Source organism: Nerophis ophidion, linkage group LG12 (genome assembly GCF_033978795.1).
Source record: "Nerophis ophidion isolate RoL-2023_Sa linkage group LG12, RoL_Noph_v1.0, whole genome shotgun sequence".
NCBI lineage: Eukaryota > Metazoa > Chordata > Actinopteri > Syngnathiformes > Syngnathidae > Nerophis > Nerophis ophidion.
The window spans coordinates 57,445,861-57,465,698 of NC_084622.1; the positions used below are offsets into that span (position 1 = coordinate 57,445,861).

At 39.8% G+C, this 19,838-nt stretch overlaps 1 protein-coding gene across 1 annotated transcript in view; it reads right to left on the bottom strand.

The window, feature by feature from the left end:
* Window positions 1–2,999: 2,999 nt before the first annotated feature.
* LOC133562853 (zinc finger protein 536-like) overlaps window positions 3,000–19,838 on the bottom strand; it is a 100,517-nt gene continuing 83,678 nt past the window's right edge. The window contains exon 4 of the mRNA XM_061916658.1: window positions 3,000–3,527. Within this exon, the coding sequence (XP_061772642.1) occupies window positions 3,298–3,527 (230 nt within the window). The 3' untranslated portion in view covers window positions 3,000–3,297. The remainder of the gene's footprint in view (window positions 3,528–19,838) is intronic.

The following is a 19,838-nucleotide window of genomic DNA, read 5'->3' on the forward strand; positions in this document are numbered from 1 at the left end:
TAAATTGAAGCTATTGAGCGAATAGCTATTGACGCTATTCGGCCATAGCGTGGGTGTACCTAATGAAGTGGTCCATAGCATGGCTGCCTTATTAGCATCGCCGGTAAAATGTGCGGACCAAACGATCAGGACTTTTGCATCTTGTGACACTGGAGCAACTTAAATCCGTCGATTGGTAAGTGTTTGTTTCGCATTAAATGTGGGTATCTAGTTTCAAATGTACATACAGCTAGCGTAAATAGCATGTTAGCATCGATTAGCGTAGCATGTTAGCATCGATTAGCTGGCAGTCATGCTGTGACCAAATATGTCTGATTAGCACATAAGTCAACAACATCAACAAAACTCACCTTTGTGATTTCGTTGACTTAATGGTTGCAAATGCATCTGCAGGTTATCCATACATCTCTGTGCAAGTCTGTCTTAGCATCGCCGGTCAAACGTGCAGACACTCTGGCAAATTCAATGGGGGTCTGGCGGCAGATTTCTTGCCAGTGGTGCAACTTGAATCCCTCCCTGTTAGTGTTGTTACACCCTCAGACAACACACCGACGAGGCATGATGTCTCCAAGGTCCCAAAAAATAGTCGAAAAAACGGAAAGTAACAGAGCTGAGACCTAATGTGAAAATGAATATGGCAGGTGTGTTACCACGGTGACGTCACGTTCTGACGTCATCGCTAAAAGACCGATAAACAGAAAGGCGTTTAATTTGCCAAAATTCACCCATTTAGAGTTCGGAAATCGGTTAAAAAAATACATGGTCTTTATTCTGCAACATCAAGGTATATATTGACACTTACATAGGTTTGGTGATAATGTTCCCCATTAAAGGCCTACTGAAAGCCACTACTAGCCACCACGCAGTCTGATAGTTTATATATCAATGATGAAATATTAACATTGCAACACATGCCAATACGGCCTTTTTAGTTTACTAAATTACAATTTTAAATTTCCCGGGAGTTTCATCTTGGAAACGTCGTGTAATGATGACGTGTACGCAAGACGTCAAGGGTTTTTAGGAAGTATGAGCGCTGCGCACACACACAGCTAAAAGTCGTCTGCTTTAACGGCATAATTACACAGTATTTTGGACATCTGTGTTGCTGAATCTTTTGCAATTTGTTCAATTAATGATGGAGAAGTCACAGTAGAAAGATGGAGTTGGGAAGCTTTAGCCTTTAGCCACACAAACACACGGTGATTCGTTGTTTAAAATTCCTGGAGGTGAAACTTTCCTATGGATCAGAGCGCAGTCAAGCGGACATGGATTCCGACCACATGTCAACCAGCAGGTTTCGGTGAGAAAATTGTGGTTAAAAAGTGGTTAAAAATAGCTGCCGTCGACTCCCCAGAGACCCTGCGCGTCAAGACACCCGTAGACACACCCATCCGACTATCAGGTACTATTAAACTCACTAAAACACTAGCAACACAATAGAAAGATAAGGGATTTCCCAGAATTATCCTAGTAAATGTGTGTAGAAACATCGGAATCCGTCCCAATGCAATCGCATTTTTTTTTTTTCTAGTCCGTCGTTATCAATATCCTCAAACACGAATCTTTCATCCTCGCTCAAATTAATGGCGAAATTGTCGTTTTCTCGGTACGAATAGCTCTTTTTGTTGGAGGCTCCCCTTAAAAACAATGTGAGGATGTGAAGAGCCATCAACATGTGATGTCGTCGTCTGCGACTTCCGGTACAGGCAGGGCTTTTCTCTTAGCACCGAAAGTTGCGAACCTTATCGTGGATGTTCTCTACTAAATCCTTTAGGCAAAAATATGGCAATATCGCGAAATGATCAAGTATGATACATAGAATGGACCTGCTATCCCCGTTTAAATAAGAAAATCTCATTTCAGTAGGCCTTTTATTGAGCTTTGTTCCAGCACCGGGGCATGAAGCAAAGGAGTTAATGGGCAATAATTATACGTGAGCGAGCCTTTCCCTCCCTGGAGTGGAATCCAGAACAAATGGAAGCTGTGATGTGCAACATTCTACTTCATTACATCTGCCGCCATGAAAGCCCAAACATCTGGCACCACATCCTGACAGATAGACACCACTTCTGGACTGGAAGGAAAAGCAAGTGATGTTTAGAGAGAACGTTACGTAGATTGTATTAGGCTGGTTTAAATAAGCAGCACGGTGGTACAGCGGTAAATGTGTGTGCCTCACAATACAAAGGTCTTGGGTTTAATTCTGGGCAAGGGGCATACTTGCCACCCTTGAGACCTGCGAATTCAGGAGATGGGGTGGGGGGCTTGGTGGTAGCGGGGGTGTATATTATAGCGTCCCAGAAGAGCTAGTGCTGCAAGAGGTTCTGGGTATTTGTTCTGTTGTGTTACGGATGTTCCCCCGAAATGTGTTTGTCATTCTTGTTTGGTGTGGGTTCACAGTGTGGCGCATATTTTTAACAGTGTTAAAGTTGTTTATACGGCCACCCTCAGTGTGACCCGTATGGCTGTTGACCAAGTATGGCATTCACTAATGTAGTGGTTCTCAACCTTTTTTCAGTGATGTACCCCCTGTGAACATGTTTTTAATTCAAGTACCCCCCTAAGCTTACATCACACTCAATTTTTTACTGCATACCTTTGGTAAGTGCCGGAGTGAGAAGAGGTTTTAAAATAATTAGTGCATGCTTACTTTTACCGCATGCCTTTGGTAAGCGCAGGATTGAGTTTTAAATTAATTAGCGCCCCGGCGGCAATTCAAGGAAATGCGGTAGTTTAATTGGTAACACTAAATTGTCCCGAGCGTGTGAATGTTGTCCGTCTATCTGTGTTGGCCCTGCGATGAAGTGGCGACTTGTCCAGGGTGTACCCCGCCTTCCGCCCGAATGCAGTCGAGATAGGCTCCGGCACCCGCTGCCGCCCCGAACGAGACAAGGGGTAGGAAACGGATGGATGGAATAACCACTGCTTTGGGCGAGGAAGGGTATGTTGAACAGATCGATTTGACATGTTGGCGAAATGCTCTTTTTACACTTTCACATCACAGTGGACTTTATTATTATTATTATTGTTGTCCCACGGATAAATACACACTGTGGATCTTCAAGAAACACTGGAATGTACATCAAACGTTGCTGTTGCACAGCTAAAAATCGTCCTTATTGCTCCCACTCCTTTTGGAGGAACAATGACGTTGACCAGAGGACAAAAAGACTGCAAGTCTCCGTACTTAATGTGCGAACACCCAAAAACCTTAATATTATAATAGAACATAAGAAAGTGCATAATCGACATGTCAGTTATTCTATAACCAAAGCATTGTGTCTGAAGACGCCATCAAGTCCCACAGAGCGGCGCGGCGTTGGTCTGCTCTCTACCCGGATTGTCTAGCGGGATGCTCGGAGGCGACCCGCAGGGCCTCTGGGGCGTGTGCGAGCGGCGGAGGCGGCGGTCGGGGTACAGGCTGTTGTCGAAGGGCTTGCGGTGGACGCAGATGACGTGCGTCTTCAGGTTGCCCTTCTGCGAGGCGCTGTAGGGGCAGTATCTGCACGGGAAGGCCTTACGAGCTGGGACACATGTAAAGGGAAAGAAAAAAAGGTCAATAAATAAACGGGGCTGGCATCCGTTTTCAAACCAATTCATCATATTAATTCATCGTCATTGGCAAATAGGTCTAGAATTGCAAACCCATCAGGACAAACCTACAAACAATGGGCCGCACCCAAACTCTGGAACACTGTCCCCGACCATCTTAGGGCACCACAGACGGTCAACCGTTTCAAGAAGGGACTAAAAAGTCACCTTTTCAGCACAGTTTGTATCTAATTTCTCTGCCTTCTTGTTTTTAAATGCACTGCTTGCCTATCTGTTTCTATTATCTAGTGTTTATCTATTCTTCTGTTTTATGGGGCGGTTTAGCTCGGTTGGTAGAGCGGCTGTACCAGCAACTTGAGGGTTGCAGGTTCGATTCCCGCTTCCGCCATCCTAGTCACTGCCGTTGTGTCCTTGGGCAAGACACTTTACCCACCTGCTCCCAGTGCCACCCACACTGGTTTGAATGTAACTTAGATATTGGGTTTCACTATGTAAAGCGCTTTGAGTCACTAGAGAAAAAGCGCTATATAAATATAATTCACTTCACTTTACGCTGTGTCCTTTTAATTTTCTATTATATATTCTAACTATTCATTTATATTCATTTATTTATTTTTTCACTTTTTTTTATATTTTGTGGCACTTTGATCATTTAACAAATTTTAAGTGTGTTACAATTCATTATTATTATTATTATTAGAATTTGCAGACCAATACAAGTCAGGTCACAATAATATAAAGGTTTGGACACACCTTCTCATTCAATGCGTTTTCTTTATTTTCATGACTATTTACATTGTAGATTGTCACTGAGGGCATCAAAACTTTGAATGAACACATGCGGAATTACAGTATGTACTTAACAAAAAAAAAAAAAGTGACATATGCGGTCCTCTCCAAGGTTTCTCATAGTCAGCATTGTCACCGACGTCCCACTGGATGTGAGTTTTCCTTGCCCTCATGTGGGCTCTACCGAGGATGTCGTTGTGGTTTGTGTTGTGGTTTGTGCAGCCCTTTGAGACACGAGTGATTTAGGGCTAAATAAATAATCATTGATTGATTGAAACAACTGAAAAAACAAATAATTAAAAAAATACTCCCTATATGTGTATATGTATGTATGTACGGATATATATATATATATATATATATATATATATATATATATATATATATATCCGTTTTCAAACTAATTCATCATATTAATTTGGCAAATAGGTCTAGAATTGCAAACCCATCAGGACAAACCTACAAACAATGGGCCGCACCCAAACTCTGGAACACTGTCCCCGACCATCTTAGGGCACCACAGACGGTCAACCGTTTCAAGAAGGGACTAAAAAGTCACCTTTTCAGCACAGTTTGTATCTAATTTCTCTGCCTTCTTGTTTTTAAATGCACTGCTTGCCTATCTGTTTCTATTATCTAGTGTTTATCTATTCTTCTATTTTAATTTTCTATTATATATTCTAACTATTAATTTATTTATTTATTTTTTCACTTTTTTTTATATTTTGTGGCACTTTGATCATTTAACAAATTTTAAGTGTGTTACAAATGTAATTCATTATTATTATTATTATTATTAGAATTTGCAGACCAATACAAGTCAGGTCACAATAATATAAAGGTTTGGACACACCTCATTCAATGCGTTTTCTTTATTTTCATGACTATTTACATTGTAGATTGTCACTGAGGCCATCAAAACTTTGAATGAACACATGCGGAATTACAGTATGTACTTAACAAAAAAAAAAAAAGTGACATATGCGGTCCTCTCCAAGGTTTCTCATAGTCATCACTGTCACCGACGTCCCACTGGGTGTGAGTTTTCCTTGCCCTCATGTGGGCTCTACCGAGGATGTCGTTGTGGTTTGTGTTGTGGTTTGTGCAGCCCTTTGAGACACTAGTGATTTAGGGCTAAATAAATAATCATTGATTGATTGAAACAACTGAAAAAAGAAATAATTAAAAAAATACTCCCTATATGTGTATATGTATGTATGTATGGATATATATATATATATATATATATATATATATACGTTTTCAAACTAATTCATCATATTAATTCATCATCATTGGCAAATAGGTCTAGAATTGCAAACCCATCAGGACAAATCTACAAACAATGGGCCGCACCCTAACTCTGGAACACTGTCCCCGACCATCTTAGGGCACCACAGACGGTCAACCGTTTCAAGAAGGGACTAAAAAGTCACCTTTTCAGCACAGTTTGTATCTAATTTCTCTGCCTTCTTGTTTTTAAATGCACTGCTTGCCTATCTGTTTCTATTATCTAGTGTTTATCTATTCTTCTATTTTAATTTTCTACTATATATTCTAACTATTAATTTATATTTATTTGTTTATTTTTTCACTTTTTTTTATATTTTGTGGCACTTTGATCATTTAACAAATTTTAAGTGTGTTACACTGTTATTATTATTAGAATTTGCAGACCGATACAAGTCAGGTCACAATAATATAAAGGTTTGGACACACCTCATTCAATACGTTTTCTTTATTTTCATGACTATTTACATTGTAGATTGTCACTGAGGGCATCAAAACTTTGAATGAACACATGCGGAATTACAGTATGTACTTAACAAAAAAAAGAAAAAGTGACATATGCGGTCCTCTCCAAGGTTTCTCATAGTCATCATTGTCACCGACGTCCCACTGGGTGTGAGTTTTCCTTGCCCTTATGTGGGCCTACCGAGGATGTCGTAGTGATTTGTGTTGTGGTTTGTGCAGCCCTTTGAGACACTAGTGATTTAGGGCTAAATAAATAATCATTGATTGATTGAAACAACTGAAAAAAGAAATAATTAAAAGAATACTCCCTATATGTGTATATGGATGTATGTATGGATATATATATATATATATATATATATATATATATATATATATATATATATATATATATATGTTTATAATTTATAATTTTAATGTACGTATTTGTAGATACTACTTTGTTTTTGTTTTTTACTGTTTCTTTCTTTTTTGTAGGGGTGGGTGATATGGTTGGGATATAAACAAAAATATTTTGACATTTAGGGCGGACAACAGATATATGATGTATGTGAGAATGATGTAATGGATAGGAAAGCATGTTCATTGCTGGACTCTAGAAAGAGGTTCTGTAACTGCTTCTTCCCTCAGGCCATAAGACTCTTGAACGCATCATAATAAGACTCTCAATTCCCGCCAAAAACGAATTAACTGGCTGGAATATAAAGACATTTTAACATACATCCATACACGTGGATGCATATGCAAAAGTCTGATAAATGTATCTGTACAATCATTTATTTATATCTGCAAGAAAATGTCATTCTTATCCTTACTGTAAAGTTCAAGTTTGAATGACAATAAAAGGAAGTCTAAGTCAAAGTTATATTGTAGTTTCTTCAAAATAACCACCCTTTGTCCAGATTACTTTTTCACACACTCTTCAGATTCTCTCGATGCGTTTCAAGAGGTAGTCGCCGGCCACGACATTCACCTCTCACCCTCAGTCACTAATCTGGGTGTTAAAATGGACCCTCACCTGACCTTTGAAGCTCAAATCAAACAACTGTGCAAGACCTGCTTCTACCACCTCAGGAACATTGCAAAACTCCGCCCCTCACTCACTCTCTCTGATGCCGAGAGGCTCGTCCACGCCTTTGTCTCCTGCAGGCTCGACTACTGCAACCCACTTCTTGTCAGGATCCCCAGCAAGAACATCCAGAAGCTGCAGTACATACAAAATAGTGCTGCGAGGATCCTGACGAGAGTGCGGAAACATGACCACATCACACCAACTCTCAAATCCCTTCACTGGCTGCCTGTTCCATTCAGGATTGAATTCAAAATCTCCCTACTAACCCACCAGTGCCTCCATGGAAATGCCCCCCTATACCTCAAGGAACTGCTCACCCCCAAATCCTCCACACCACACCTCCGCTCCATACAGGCTAACCTCCTCCAACCTCCACGGACAAAGCTTCGAACAATGCTCCGCTGCTCCCAGTCTGTGGAACGCTCTCCCTGACCACCTGAGGGCACCTCAGACTGTGGATGCTTTTAAAAAAGGCTTAAAAACCCATCTTTTTAAAAAAAAAGCCTTTCTATAGACATGCATGCTGGTTGTAGCCTTTGGGCTGTTTCTAGTTTTATATTTTATTTCCATCCATTTTATACCGCTTATTCCCTTTTTTGGGGTCGCTGGCGCCTATCTCAGCTACAATCGGGCGGAAGGCGGGGTACACCCTGGACAAGTCGCCACCTCATCGCAGGGCCAACACAGATAGACAGACAACATTCACACTCACATTCACACACTAGGGCCAATTTAGTGTTGCCAATCAACCTATCCCCAGGTGCATGTCTTTGGAGGTAGGAGGAAGCCGGAGTACCCGGAGGGAACCCACGCATTCACGGGGAGAACATGCAAACTCCACACAGAAAGATCCTGGATTTGAACCCAGGACTGCAGGACCTTCGTATTGTGAGGCAGACGCACTAACCCCTCTTCCACCGTGAAGCCCCTTATATTTTATTTATTTTTATTATTACTATTTTTTTACACTGTGGCACTTTGAGGTTGTTTGCTCAACGTAAAGTGCTTTTTACAAATAAAATCTATTATTATTATTATTATAAATGGTTTTCACTTCACAGGTGCGCTTGAAGCTCATCTAGAGCAGGGGTGCCCATTACGTCGATCGCGAGCTACCAGTCGACCGCGGGGGGTGTGTCAGTCGATCTCCAGCCAGGCTTTTAAAAAAAATAGACCTAAAAATGAGTGATCATCAATCTTCACCAAGACGTCACTTAAATGACATTCACGGTACCGGAGGGTCTTGTGAGATGACGCTGGCTGCTGCAAGATCATTATTATGAAAATATGACCGAGAGGAAGGCCAGAAAGACTTTTTATTTCAACGGACTCTCGCGCCGTACTTTCCGTCAAAACTCTAAAGGCCGACTGCACATTTCCTATCTTCACAATAAAAGCCCTGCTTCATGCTGCCTGCGCTAACTAAATACAGAGTCTCGGAAAACTGGCGTGCACAAGCGATCCCTCAGAAAGCTGGCGTGCACATCACTATTTTGTTAGCGCAGGCAGCATGAAGCAGGGCTTTTATTGTGAAGATAGGAAATGTGCAGTCGGCCTTTAGAGTTTTAACGGAAGGGACGGCGCGAAAGTCTGTTGAAATAAAAAGTGTTTCTCGCCTTCCTCTCTGTCATTTTTTCATAATAATGAACTGGCAGCAGCCAGCGTCATCTCACAAGACCCTCGGGTGCCGTGAATGTCAATCAAGCAAGCTACGGAATTTGCCGCCAATGTTTTTCTTGTAAAGTGTATGGAAGCTGGATGAATTAGATGCCAAAAACCAACCACTTTCATGTGGTATTGTACAGAAAGGACAACTTTTTTTCTCCTCCATTTGAAAATGTGGGCGTGATCATCATTACTGTCTGATTCCAATCAATGCAAGTCATCAGAATCAGGTAATACACCAACTTATATTCTTGTCTTTGTGAAAGAAAGACATCTATATGTGTTACACATGCTTGTATTATCATTAAACACATTTAACTTGTTTACAAAAATGTCTCTTTCATAAATAAATAAATATAAATGATATATATAAATGAGGTAGATCCCCTCGAGTTGGTCAATTGAAAAGTAGCTCGCCTGCAGAAAAAGTGTGGGCACCCCCGATCTAGAGAATGCCAAGTGTGTGCAAAGCAATAATCGGAGAAAAGGGTGGCTATTTTGAAGAAACTAGAATATAAAACATGTTTTCAGATATTTCACCTTTTTTGTTAAGTACATAACTCCACATGTGCTCAGTCATAGTTTTGATGATTTTAGTGACAATCTGCAATGTAAATAGTCATGGAAAAAACAAAAACGGATTGACTAAGAAGGTATGTCCAAACTTTGGCCTGTACTGTGTATTTAACAAGCTGTATATTTATTAACAGCTCCAAGTGATATGAAAATTACACATAAACATCAATATGTATATCACACAGTATTATATGATAAAAAGCAGGACTTATAGTCTTGTTTCTTCCTGTGTCAGACGCCACTTCCTGTTTTGGACGATTGGCAGAAGTTTTGCTTTGCACACTTTAGCGCAGATGTGCAGGAATTAGTAATCAGCACTATTTAAATATTTAAGTTGAGATGCAGCGTTTGCGAATTGCCGGGTCAATGCATGGGTTTTCTGCTAAGCTGTTTGTTTTGGACCACGTTGGATGGCAGGGCCGCTCCTGGTTAATTTAGGGCCCTAAGCAGTTTTATATATGAAGCCTCCTATAACCCGACCATCAAATTTTTCCACACATTTTTATCAGTGTGATAACACATTTATACTATTTGCCTCAAACTTATTTTTAAGTGGATGCCAGTTTTGGACAATAAAACAAAAAATCTTTGAAAATAAACTGTTCAAAAAAGAATTTTGATAGTGAAAAATAATACATTTAAGGTCATCAAAACATAAATTGGCAGACCTACCACCAAAAAGCCAGTATGTGTGGCTTCCAAGAAGAGTGCATTAAGGCTGCACTTCAATATGTTGAGGGTGAATTTGATGTTTATTTCTTATATATATATATATATATATATATATATATATATGTAGGTGTGGGGAAAAAAATCACAAGACTACTTCATCTCTACAGATCTGTTTCATGAGGGGTTCCCTCAATCATCAGGAGATTTTAATGGAAGCATTCACATACAATGGTTTATATAGGGCACAGAGTGGGTGGGTACAGGCAGGCGTAGGGTGTGGTGATTGGCTCATGTGTTACCTAGGAGGTGTTTCCGTCTATGGCGGCATGTTGAAATGATTTCACTGCGCTTGTTGAGAGATGATAGATCTGGATGATATATAATAAACAGTTTCTCTTTTAAGCATAGGTTGCATCTTTTATTACCACTGTTGTAAGGTGTGCTGGACGCAAGAATTTGCCATGTTATTGAATATTCAACATTATTGTCTTTGAGGTTCCAAATGTGTTTGCTGAGTTCTGTAGAATTCTGCAAAGTCTGGTTTCTAAAGGAGGCGTTGTGATTATTCCATCTTGTTTTGAACGCTCCTTCGGTTAATCCTACGTACGTGTCGGATGTGTTAATGTCCTTGCGTGTTACCTTTGCTTGGTAAACGACTGATGTCTGTTTTTTTTTTTTTCCCACACCTACATATTGCGCTCTACCACGGTATCGAGCACTATTCTCTCGATAATCCAATCAAGACATATATATATATATATATATGTTGTGTATATTTAGTGCATGTAATTGCTAATTAAGATCACTGGATACAAGACCAAAGAAAAAACTAGAAGTTTTGAGTAGAAGTGCCATTATTGAACACATTGATTGAATGTGTAAGTTGTGCTGCTAATATTATTATCAGTGACAAAGTAGGTAGGTCTTTATTGTCATTGCAAGAAGTACAATGACATTATTAATTGAACAAATTGCAGAAGATTCAACAACACAGATGTCCAGAATACTGTGTAATTGCGCGATGAAAAGAGACGACTTTTAGCCGCAAGTGGTGCTGGGCTAACATGTCCCCTCCAACCAATAACGTCACAAACACGCGTCATCATACCGCGACGTTTTCAACAGGACACTTCGCGGGAAATTTAAAATTGTAATTTAGTAAACTAAAGCGGCCGTATTGGCATGTGTTGCAATGTTAATATTTCATCATTGATATATAAACTATCAGACTGCGTGGTCGCTAGTAGTGGCTTTCAGTAGGCCTTTAATGGACAATAAATCCATGTCTTACCTTTACATTGCTTTCCGAGTTCCTGCTACATCTTGGTAGAATGATCCACACAGTAAAATGCGACCCCGTGGTTACACAAATGTTTGCAAAGACGTGAGGCGTCAGAGGGGCTTAATATGTTGGACCGTGTGTGCTTTTGTGTGTTTTTGCCTGTGCAGGTTAGCGTGACAATAGAATCAATGGATGGACGCTATTTTATACGTGTACTTTCTATTAAATAGTCAGCTCGGTTGGTAGAGCGGCCGTGCCAGCAACTTGAGGGTTGCCGGTTCGATTCCCGCATCTGCCATCCTAGTTACTGCCATTGTGTCCTTGGGCAAGACACTTTACCCACCTGCTCCCAGTGCCACCCACACTGGTTTGAATGTAATTTAGATATTGGGTTTCACTATGTAAAGCGCTTTGAGTCTCTAGAGAAAAAGCGCTATATAAATATAATTCACTTCACTTCACATACTTCAATGATCACTGGATCATTGGATGTCGTTTAGTAGCAGAATGTTTAAACATGACAAATATACACGCAATCTCTTCAGCTGTGGTTGCACTCACGAGACCAAATGTGCATTTTGATTTTTGATAGTTAACTCAGAGTGGCACTACGGTCCTTTTATCGCCATTTGACGCAGAACGCCCACATTTAAGGCTTGTTCCACTCAAAGTGCGCATCTTGGATGAAGGAGCTGACTGACTTAAGTCAAGTTGGGGTACAGTAGCGCACCTTTTTATCACCTGAGCACGTGGCAGAATGTGGCCCCAATTGAATAAACACTCGCAAGTGCTGAGTCCCAACGTATAGAGCAGGGGCGCTCACACTTTTTCTGCAGGCGAGCTACTTTTCAATTGACCAAGTCGAGGAGATCTACCTCATTCCTATTTATAATTTATATTTATTTATTTATGAAAGAGACATTTTTGTTAACAAGTTAATGGTGTTTAATGATAATACAAGCATGTTTAACACACATAGATTCCTTTCTTTCATGAAGACAAGAATATAAGTTGGTGTATTACCTGATTCTGATGACTTGCATTGATTGGAATTAGACAGTGGTGCTGATAACGCCCACATTTTCAAATGGAGGAAAAAAAAAAAGTCCTCCTTTCTGTCCAATACCACATGAAAGTGGTTGGATTTGGCATCTCATTTGTCCAACTTGCATACTCCTTTTTAAACACTTTGTTATGAGAGTAGCATATGTGTGTGGCCCTTTAATGTCTGGCAGCAGGTGAGTGACGTCAGTGAGTGTGCGGGTGGGCAAGCAAGTGAGAAAGCGGTCGCGAAATACATTGGCATCAAACTCCGTAGCTTGCTAGCTTGTGCACGCTAGCTTTCTGAGACTCTTATTTTGTTAGCACAGGCAGGATGAAACAGGTCTTTTATGGTGAAGACAGGAAGTGTGCAGTCGCTCTTTAGAGTTTTGACAGTAGGTACGGAGTCTCTAGAAATAAAATGTGTTTCTCTGCGTCCGCCCTGTTAGTGATTTTTTTCTTAAATATGAGCTCGCAGCAGCCAGCGTCATCTCACAAGATCCTCGGGTGCCGAGAATGTCAAACAACTGACGAAAGTGAAGTCTTGGTATGATTGATGATTGCTCATTTTTATGTCTATTTTTTAATGCCTGGCTTGAGATCGACTGACACACCCTCCGAGATCGACCAGTCGATCGCGATCGACGTAATGGGCACCCCTGGTATAGAGTGAACCCTTCTGCAAAATGTCATTTACAAAACTCAAAACCAGTGACGTTGGCATGTTGTGTAAATTGTAAATAACAACAGAATACAATGATTTGCAAATCCTTTTCAACCTACATTCAATTGAATAGGCCGCAAAGACAAGATACTTAAAGGGGAACATTATCACAATTTCAAAAGGGTTAAAAACAATAAAAATCAGTTCTCAGTGGCTTGTTGTATTTTTCGAATTTTTTTTCGAAATTTTACCGGTCCCGGAATATCCCTAAAAAAAAGCCTTAAAGTGCCTTTTTTTCGCTATCTTCGAAACCACTATCCATTTCCCTGTGACGTCATACAGTGCTGCCAATACAAACAAACAATGGCGAATACCACAGCAAGATATAGCGACATTAGCTCAGATTCAGACTCGGATTTCAGCAGCTTAAAGGGCAACATTATCAGCAGACCTATGTAAGCGTCAATATATACCTTGGTGGTGCAGAAAAAAGACCATATATTTTTTTAACCGATTTCCGAACTCTAAATGGGTGAATTTTGGCGAATTAAACGCCTTTCTGTTTATCGCTCTGAAGGCGATGACGTCAGAATGTAACGTCGCCGAGGTAATACAGCAGCCATTTTTATCTTCAACCCATTGTAAACACCGGGTCTCAGCTCTGTTATTTTCCGTTTTTTCGACTATTTTTTGGAACCTTGGAGACATCATGCCTAGTCGGTGTGTTGTCGGAGGGTGTAACAACACTAACAGGGAGGGATTCAAGTTGCACCACTGGCCCGAAGATGCCAAAGTGTCTGCCGCCAGACCCCCATTGAATGTACCAGAGTGTCTCCACATTTTACTGGCGATGACAGACATGGCACAGAGATGTATGGATAACCTGCAGATGCATTTGTAACGATAAAGTCACAGAAATCACAAAGGTGAGTTTTGTTGATGTTGACTGCCAGCTAATCGATGCTAACATGCTACGCTAATCGATGCTAACATGCTATTTACCGGCGGTGCTAAAGCAGACGTGGCACAGAGATGTATGGATAACCTGCAGATGCATTTGCAACTATATTACGTTTCCTTCCACCCACATTTAATGCGAAACAAACACTTACCAATCGACGGATTTAAGTTGCTCCAGTGTCACAAGATGCAAAAGTCCTGATCGTTTGGTCCGCACATTTTCCCGGCGATGCTAACGCAGCTATTCGGCCATGCTATGGCTATGAATAGCGTCAATAGCTATTCGCTCAATAGTTTCAATTTCTTCTTCAATACTTTCATACTCCAACCATCCGTTTCAATAAATGCGTAATCTGTTGAATCGCTTAAGCCGCTGAAATCCGAGTCTGAATCCGAGCTAATGTCGCTATATCTTGCTGTGCTATTCGCCATTGTTTGTTTACATTGGCAGGACTGTATGACGTCACAGGGAAATGGATAGTCGCATCGCAAATAGCGAAAATCAAGCACTTTAAAGCTTTTTTTAGGGATATTCGGAGACCGGTAAAATTTTGAAAAAAACTGCAAAAAATACAACATGCCACTGGGAACTGATTTTTATTGTTTTTAACCCTTTTGAAATTGTGATAATGTTCCCCTTTAAGCGATTCAACAGATTACGCATGTATTGAAACAGATGGTTGGAGTATGAAAGTATTGAAGAAGAAACTGAAGCTATTGAGCGAATAGCTATCGACGCTATTCATAGCCATAGCATGGCCGAATAGCTGCGTTAGCATCGCTGGTAAAATGTGCGGACCAAACGATCAGGATTTTGGCATCTTGTGAAACTGAAGCAACTTAATTCCGTCGATTGGTAAGTGTTTTTTTCGCATTAAATGTGGGTGGAAGAAAACGTAATATAGTTGCAAATGCATCTGCAGGTTATCCATACGTCTCTGTGCCATGTCTGCTTTAGCACCGCCGGTAAATAGCATGTTAGCATCGATTAGCATAGCATGTTAGCATCGATTAGCTGGCAGTCACGCCGCGACCAAATATGTCTGATTAGCACATAAGTCAACAACATCAACAAAACTCACCTTCGTTATTTAGTTGACTTTATCGTTGCAAATGCATCTGCAGGTTATCCATACATCTCTGTGCCACGTCTGTCATTGCCGGTAAAATGTGGAGACACTTTGGTACATTCAATGGGGGTCTAGTGGCAGACACTTTGGCATCTTCGGGCCTGTGGTGCAACTTGAATCCCTCCCTGTTAGTTTTGTTACACCCTCCGACAACACACCGACGAGGCATGATGTCTCCAAGGTTCCAAAAAATAGTCAAAAATAACACAGAGCTGAGACCCGGTGTTTACAATGTTTTGAAAATGAAAATGGCGGCTGTGTTACCTCGGTGACGTCGCGTTCTGACGTCATCGCAAAAAGACCGATAAAAAGCAAGGCGTTTAATTCGCCAAAATTCACCCATTTAGAGTTCGGAAATCGGTTAAAAAATATATGGTCTTTTTTCTACAACATCAATGTACATATTGACGCTTACATAGGTCTGGTGATAATGTTCCCCTTTAATGTTCGAACTGGAACATTTTTTGCAAGTAGTAGTTCATTTGGAACGTGATGCGTGGACAGCGTGGCGCAGTGGGAGAGTGGCTTGTGCAACCCGAGGGTCCCTGGTTCAAATCCCACCTAGTACCAACCTCGTCACGTCCGTTGTGTCCTTGAGCAAGACACTTCACCCTTGCTCCTGATGGGTGCTGGTTAGCGCCTTGCATGGCAGCTCCCTCCATCAGTGTGTGAATGTGTGTGTGAATGGGTAAATGTGGAAGTAGTGTCAAAGCGCTTTGAGTACCTTGAAGGTAGAAAAGCGCTATACAAGTACAACCCATTTATGCCTGTAACATGTTACAATAAAGCTGACACACGTGGCAAAAAAGATGGAAAAAGTTGAGGAATGCTCATTAAACACTCTACCAAAGAATTGCTATTGCGGCCTCTAGTGGACACATTTAGAACAGCAGTTTCTTTCATACCTACGTTTGACACCCTTGCTTGAATGTCTTTTTTGCTGTGGTTCGAGCAAACGGATTTGTAGTTTTGACAAGCACTTTATAAAGCCTTCTCTAATCTGTTGTTGCCCATTTCCTGCCCGCTATGAATGCACACACACACACACACAGATAAATAAACACACACACATGCACACAAGTGTTGAGTTGAGGAATGACAGATGTCTGCAGCTGAGAGGAAAGGAATGCCAACACTTCCTGTCTGTCCCGTGCAACCTAACCCCGCTCGCCCACTTCCAAGCACACAAACAACAAAGTTAATAGCTTCCATCAGTTGACCATGTATGTAAAACAAAAAAACAGCATGACGCCAGAAGCTCGCAGGCATTGTTGTGATTAAACGGATGACTCATGCACCTTTGTTGCTCTGACAGTCTTATGTGTCCTCACTCAGCGCCGGACTATTCCGGACAAGTTAGCTCACAAAATGACTTTTCTTCTTTTCCCTCTGTCTGTCTCGCACTTCCATGTGTTCCTCAATGATTCATGGTTACAGCAAACCGTTATGTGCTGATGTCATTGGACATCGCTTCCCAAAGACCCGGGGCCGTCTCCAGCCTTGTTGCCCACCCTCTTCCGGAGTTTTTCCTCTCCATCACGCTCATCATCAGAGCAGCGGACAGCTGCAGGAAGCCAAACACTCGGCCGTGCATCTGCATAAAAATGTGGTGTTTGGGGGTGGGGGGGGGGGGAGGAGAATTTGGGGAAACTCACAGAAGGTGTAAGCAATAAAAAGGCGATGCCCCATCTGCTGGTGTATAATAACCTGATGGCCAATAAAGGACACACACTCGTCAGGAAGAGGACAAGGTTTGACACATGTGAATACCATCAGAATGCCGCACAATTTGTGTGTGTGTGTGTGTGTGTGTGTGTGTGTGTGTGCATTTGTTCTTGTATTTCTACCCTTCTTGAGACATCAACAAGGAAAAGTACCTTCCATATTAGCAAATGTGAACAAGTTAGGACCAATACGGAAAACCATTGAATCTTGTGGTGAAATCTATTAAAATTAGGGTGGTCCCAAAAAGGAGGGATTTTTAAGATTGACTGTAAGTCGGTTTTAAAAGTGCTCCCCCTCTGGTCAGCATATGAAATAACAAGCGTGGGTAAGAGAGTGAAATGCGCCTCCTCTGTGACATTTGTCATATAAAAGTATGACTTTTATCACATTATTGCCAATTTTTTTTGTGTTTTTTGTAAAATAGTGACATTTCTTGAGTAAAGTTACGACTTTTGTCATATTTTGTCAAGTAAAATTCCAATTATTATTGTAATAGTGCTAAAACTAGTAGGTTTTCTTATAAATGTGTGACTTTTGTCGAGTAAAATTACGACTCATCACAAAATTGCCAACATTTTAAGCTTTTCTTGTAAAATTGCGACTGTTATTGTGTGTGTGTGTGTGTGTGTGTGTGTGTGTGTGTGTGTGTGTGTGTGTGTGTGTGTGTGTGTGTGTGTGTGTGTGTGTGTGTGTGTGTGTGTGTGTGTGTGTGTGTGTGTGTGTTGTTGTATTTCTACCCTTCTTGAGACATCAACAAGGAAAAGTACCTTCCATATGAGGACCGGGAAAACAAGTTAGGACATCAATCATGGTCCCAATACGGAAAACCATTGCATCTAATAGAGAATGTCTCATTTTTACCCCCGGTGGTGAAATCTATCAAAATTAGGGTGGTCCCAAAAAGGAGGGATTTTTCAAATTGACTGTGCGTCGGTTTTAAAAGTGCTCCCCCTCTGGTCAACATATGAAATAACAAGCGTGGGTAAGATAGTGAAATGCGCCTCCTTTGGACAAAATGTATTAAAACAATAAAATCAATATGTATATACAGACGTACTGTAATAACTTGAAGTAAATAATGAAAATAAAAAATCAATTACAAATAAAAAAAATATTAATATTAGATAAAAGCAGTCTTTTCTCCTAATGTGTTGACTTTTTTTTTAGAAAATTTCTGTAATATAGCAATATTTTCTCGTAAAATAATTACTTTTTTATGCAAAATGGTGACATTTGTCATATAAAACTCTGACTTCTATCACATTATCGGCAATTTGTTTGTTGTTTTAGTAAAATAGTGAAATTTCTTGAGTAAAATTATGATTTTTGACATAATTTTGTCAAGTAAAATTATAATTTTTATTCCAATAGTGCTAAAACTTGTAGGTTTTCTTATACATTTTTGACTTTTGTCGAGTAAAATCACGACTCGTTTCAGAAAATTGCCAAAATTTTAAACTTTTCTTGTAAAATTTCGACTGTTATTGTGTGTGTGTGTTCTTGTATTTCTACCCTTCTTGAGACATCAACAAGGAAAAGTACCTTCCATATGAGGACCGGGAAAACAAGTTAGGACATCAATCATGGTCCCAATACGGAAAACCATTGCATCTAATAGAGAATGTCTCATTTGCACCCCTGCTGGTGAAATCTATCAAAATGAGGGTGGTCCCAAAAAGAAGTGATTTTTCAAATTGACTGTGCGTCGGTTTTAAAAGTGCTCGCCCTCTGGTCAACATATGAAATAACAAGCGTGTGTAGGAAATTGAAATGCGCCCCCTTTGGACAAAATGTATTAAAACAATAAAATCAATATGTATATACAGACTTACTGTAATAACGAAGTAAATAATGAAGATAAAAACTCAATTAAATATAAAAAATAATAAAAAAAATCAATAAAAACAGTCTTTTCTCCTAATGTGTTGACTTTTTTCTTTTAAAATTGGGAGCAATTTCTTATATTCTTCCTGTTTCTGTAATATTGCAATATTTCCTCGTAAAATTATAACTTTTCTGTGCAAAATGGTGACATTTGTCATATAAAATTATGACTTTTATCACATTATTGCCAATTTTTTTTGTGTTTTTTGTAAAATAGTGACATTTCTTGAGTAAAGTTACGACTTTTGTCATATTTTGTCAAGTAAGATTCCAATTATTATTGTAATAGTGCTAAAACTTGTAGGTTTTCTTATAAATGTGTGACTTTTGTCGAGTAAAATTACGACTCATCACAAAATTGCCAACATTTTAAGCTTTTCTTGTAAAATTGCGACTGTTATTGTGTGTGTGTGTGTGTGTGTGTGTGTGTGTGTGTGTGTTTCTACCCTTCTTGAGACATCAACAAGGAAAAGTACCTTCCATATAAGGACCAGGAAAACAAGTTAGGACATCAATCATGATCCCAATACGGAAAACCATTGCATCTAATAGAGAATGTCTCATTTGCACCCCTGGTGGTGAAATCTATCAAAATTAGGGTGGTCCCAAAAAGGAGGGATTTTTCAGATTGACTGTGAGTCGGTTTTAAAAGTGCTCCCCCTCTGGTCAACATATGAAATAACAAGCGTGGGTAAGATAGTGAAATGCGCCTCCTTTGGACAAAATGTATTAAAACAGTAAAATCAATATGTATATACAGACGTACTGTAATAACTTGAAGTAAATAATGAAAATAAAAAATCAATTACAAATAAAAAAAATATTAATATTAGATAAAAGCAGTCTTTTCTCCTAATGTGTTGACTTTTTTCTTATAAAATTTCTGTGATATTGCAATATTTTCTCGTAAAATTATTACTTTTTATGCAAGATAGTGACATTTGTCGTATAAAAGTATGACTTTTATCACACTATTGCTAATTTGTTTGTTGTTTTAGTAAAATAGTGAAATTTCTTGAGTAAAATTATGATTTTTGACATAATTTTGTCAAGTAAAATTCAGCTTTT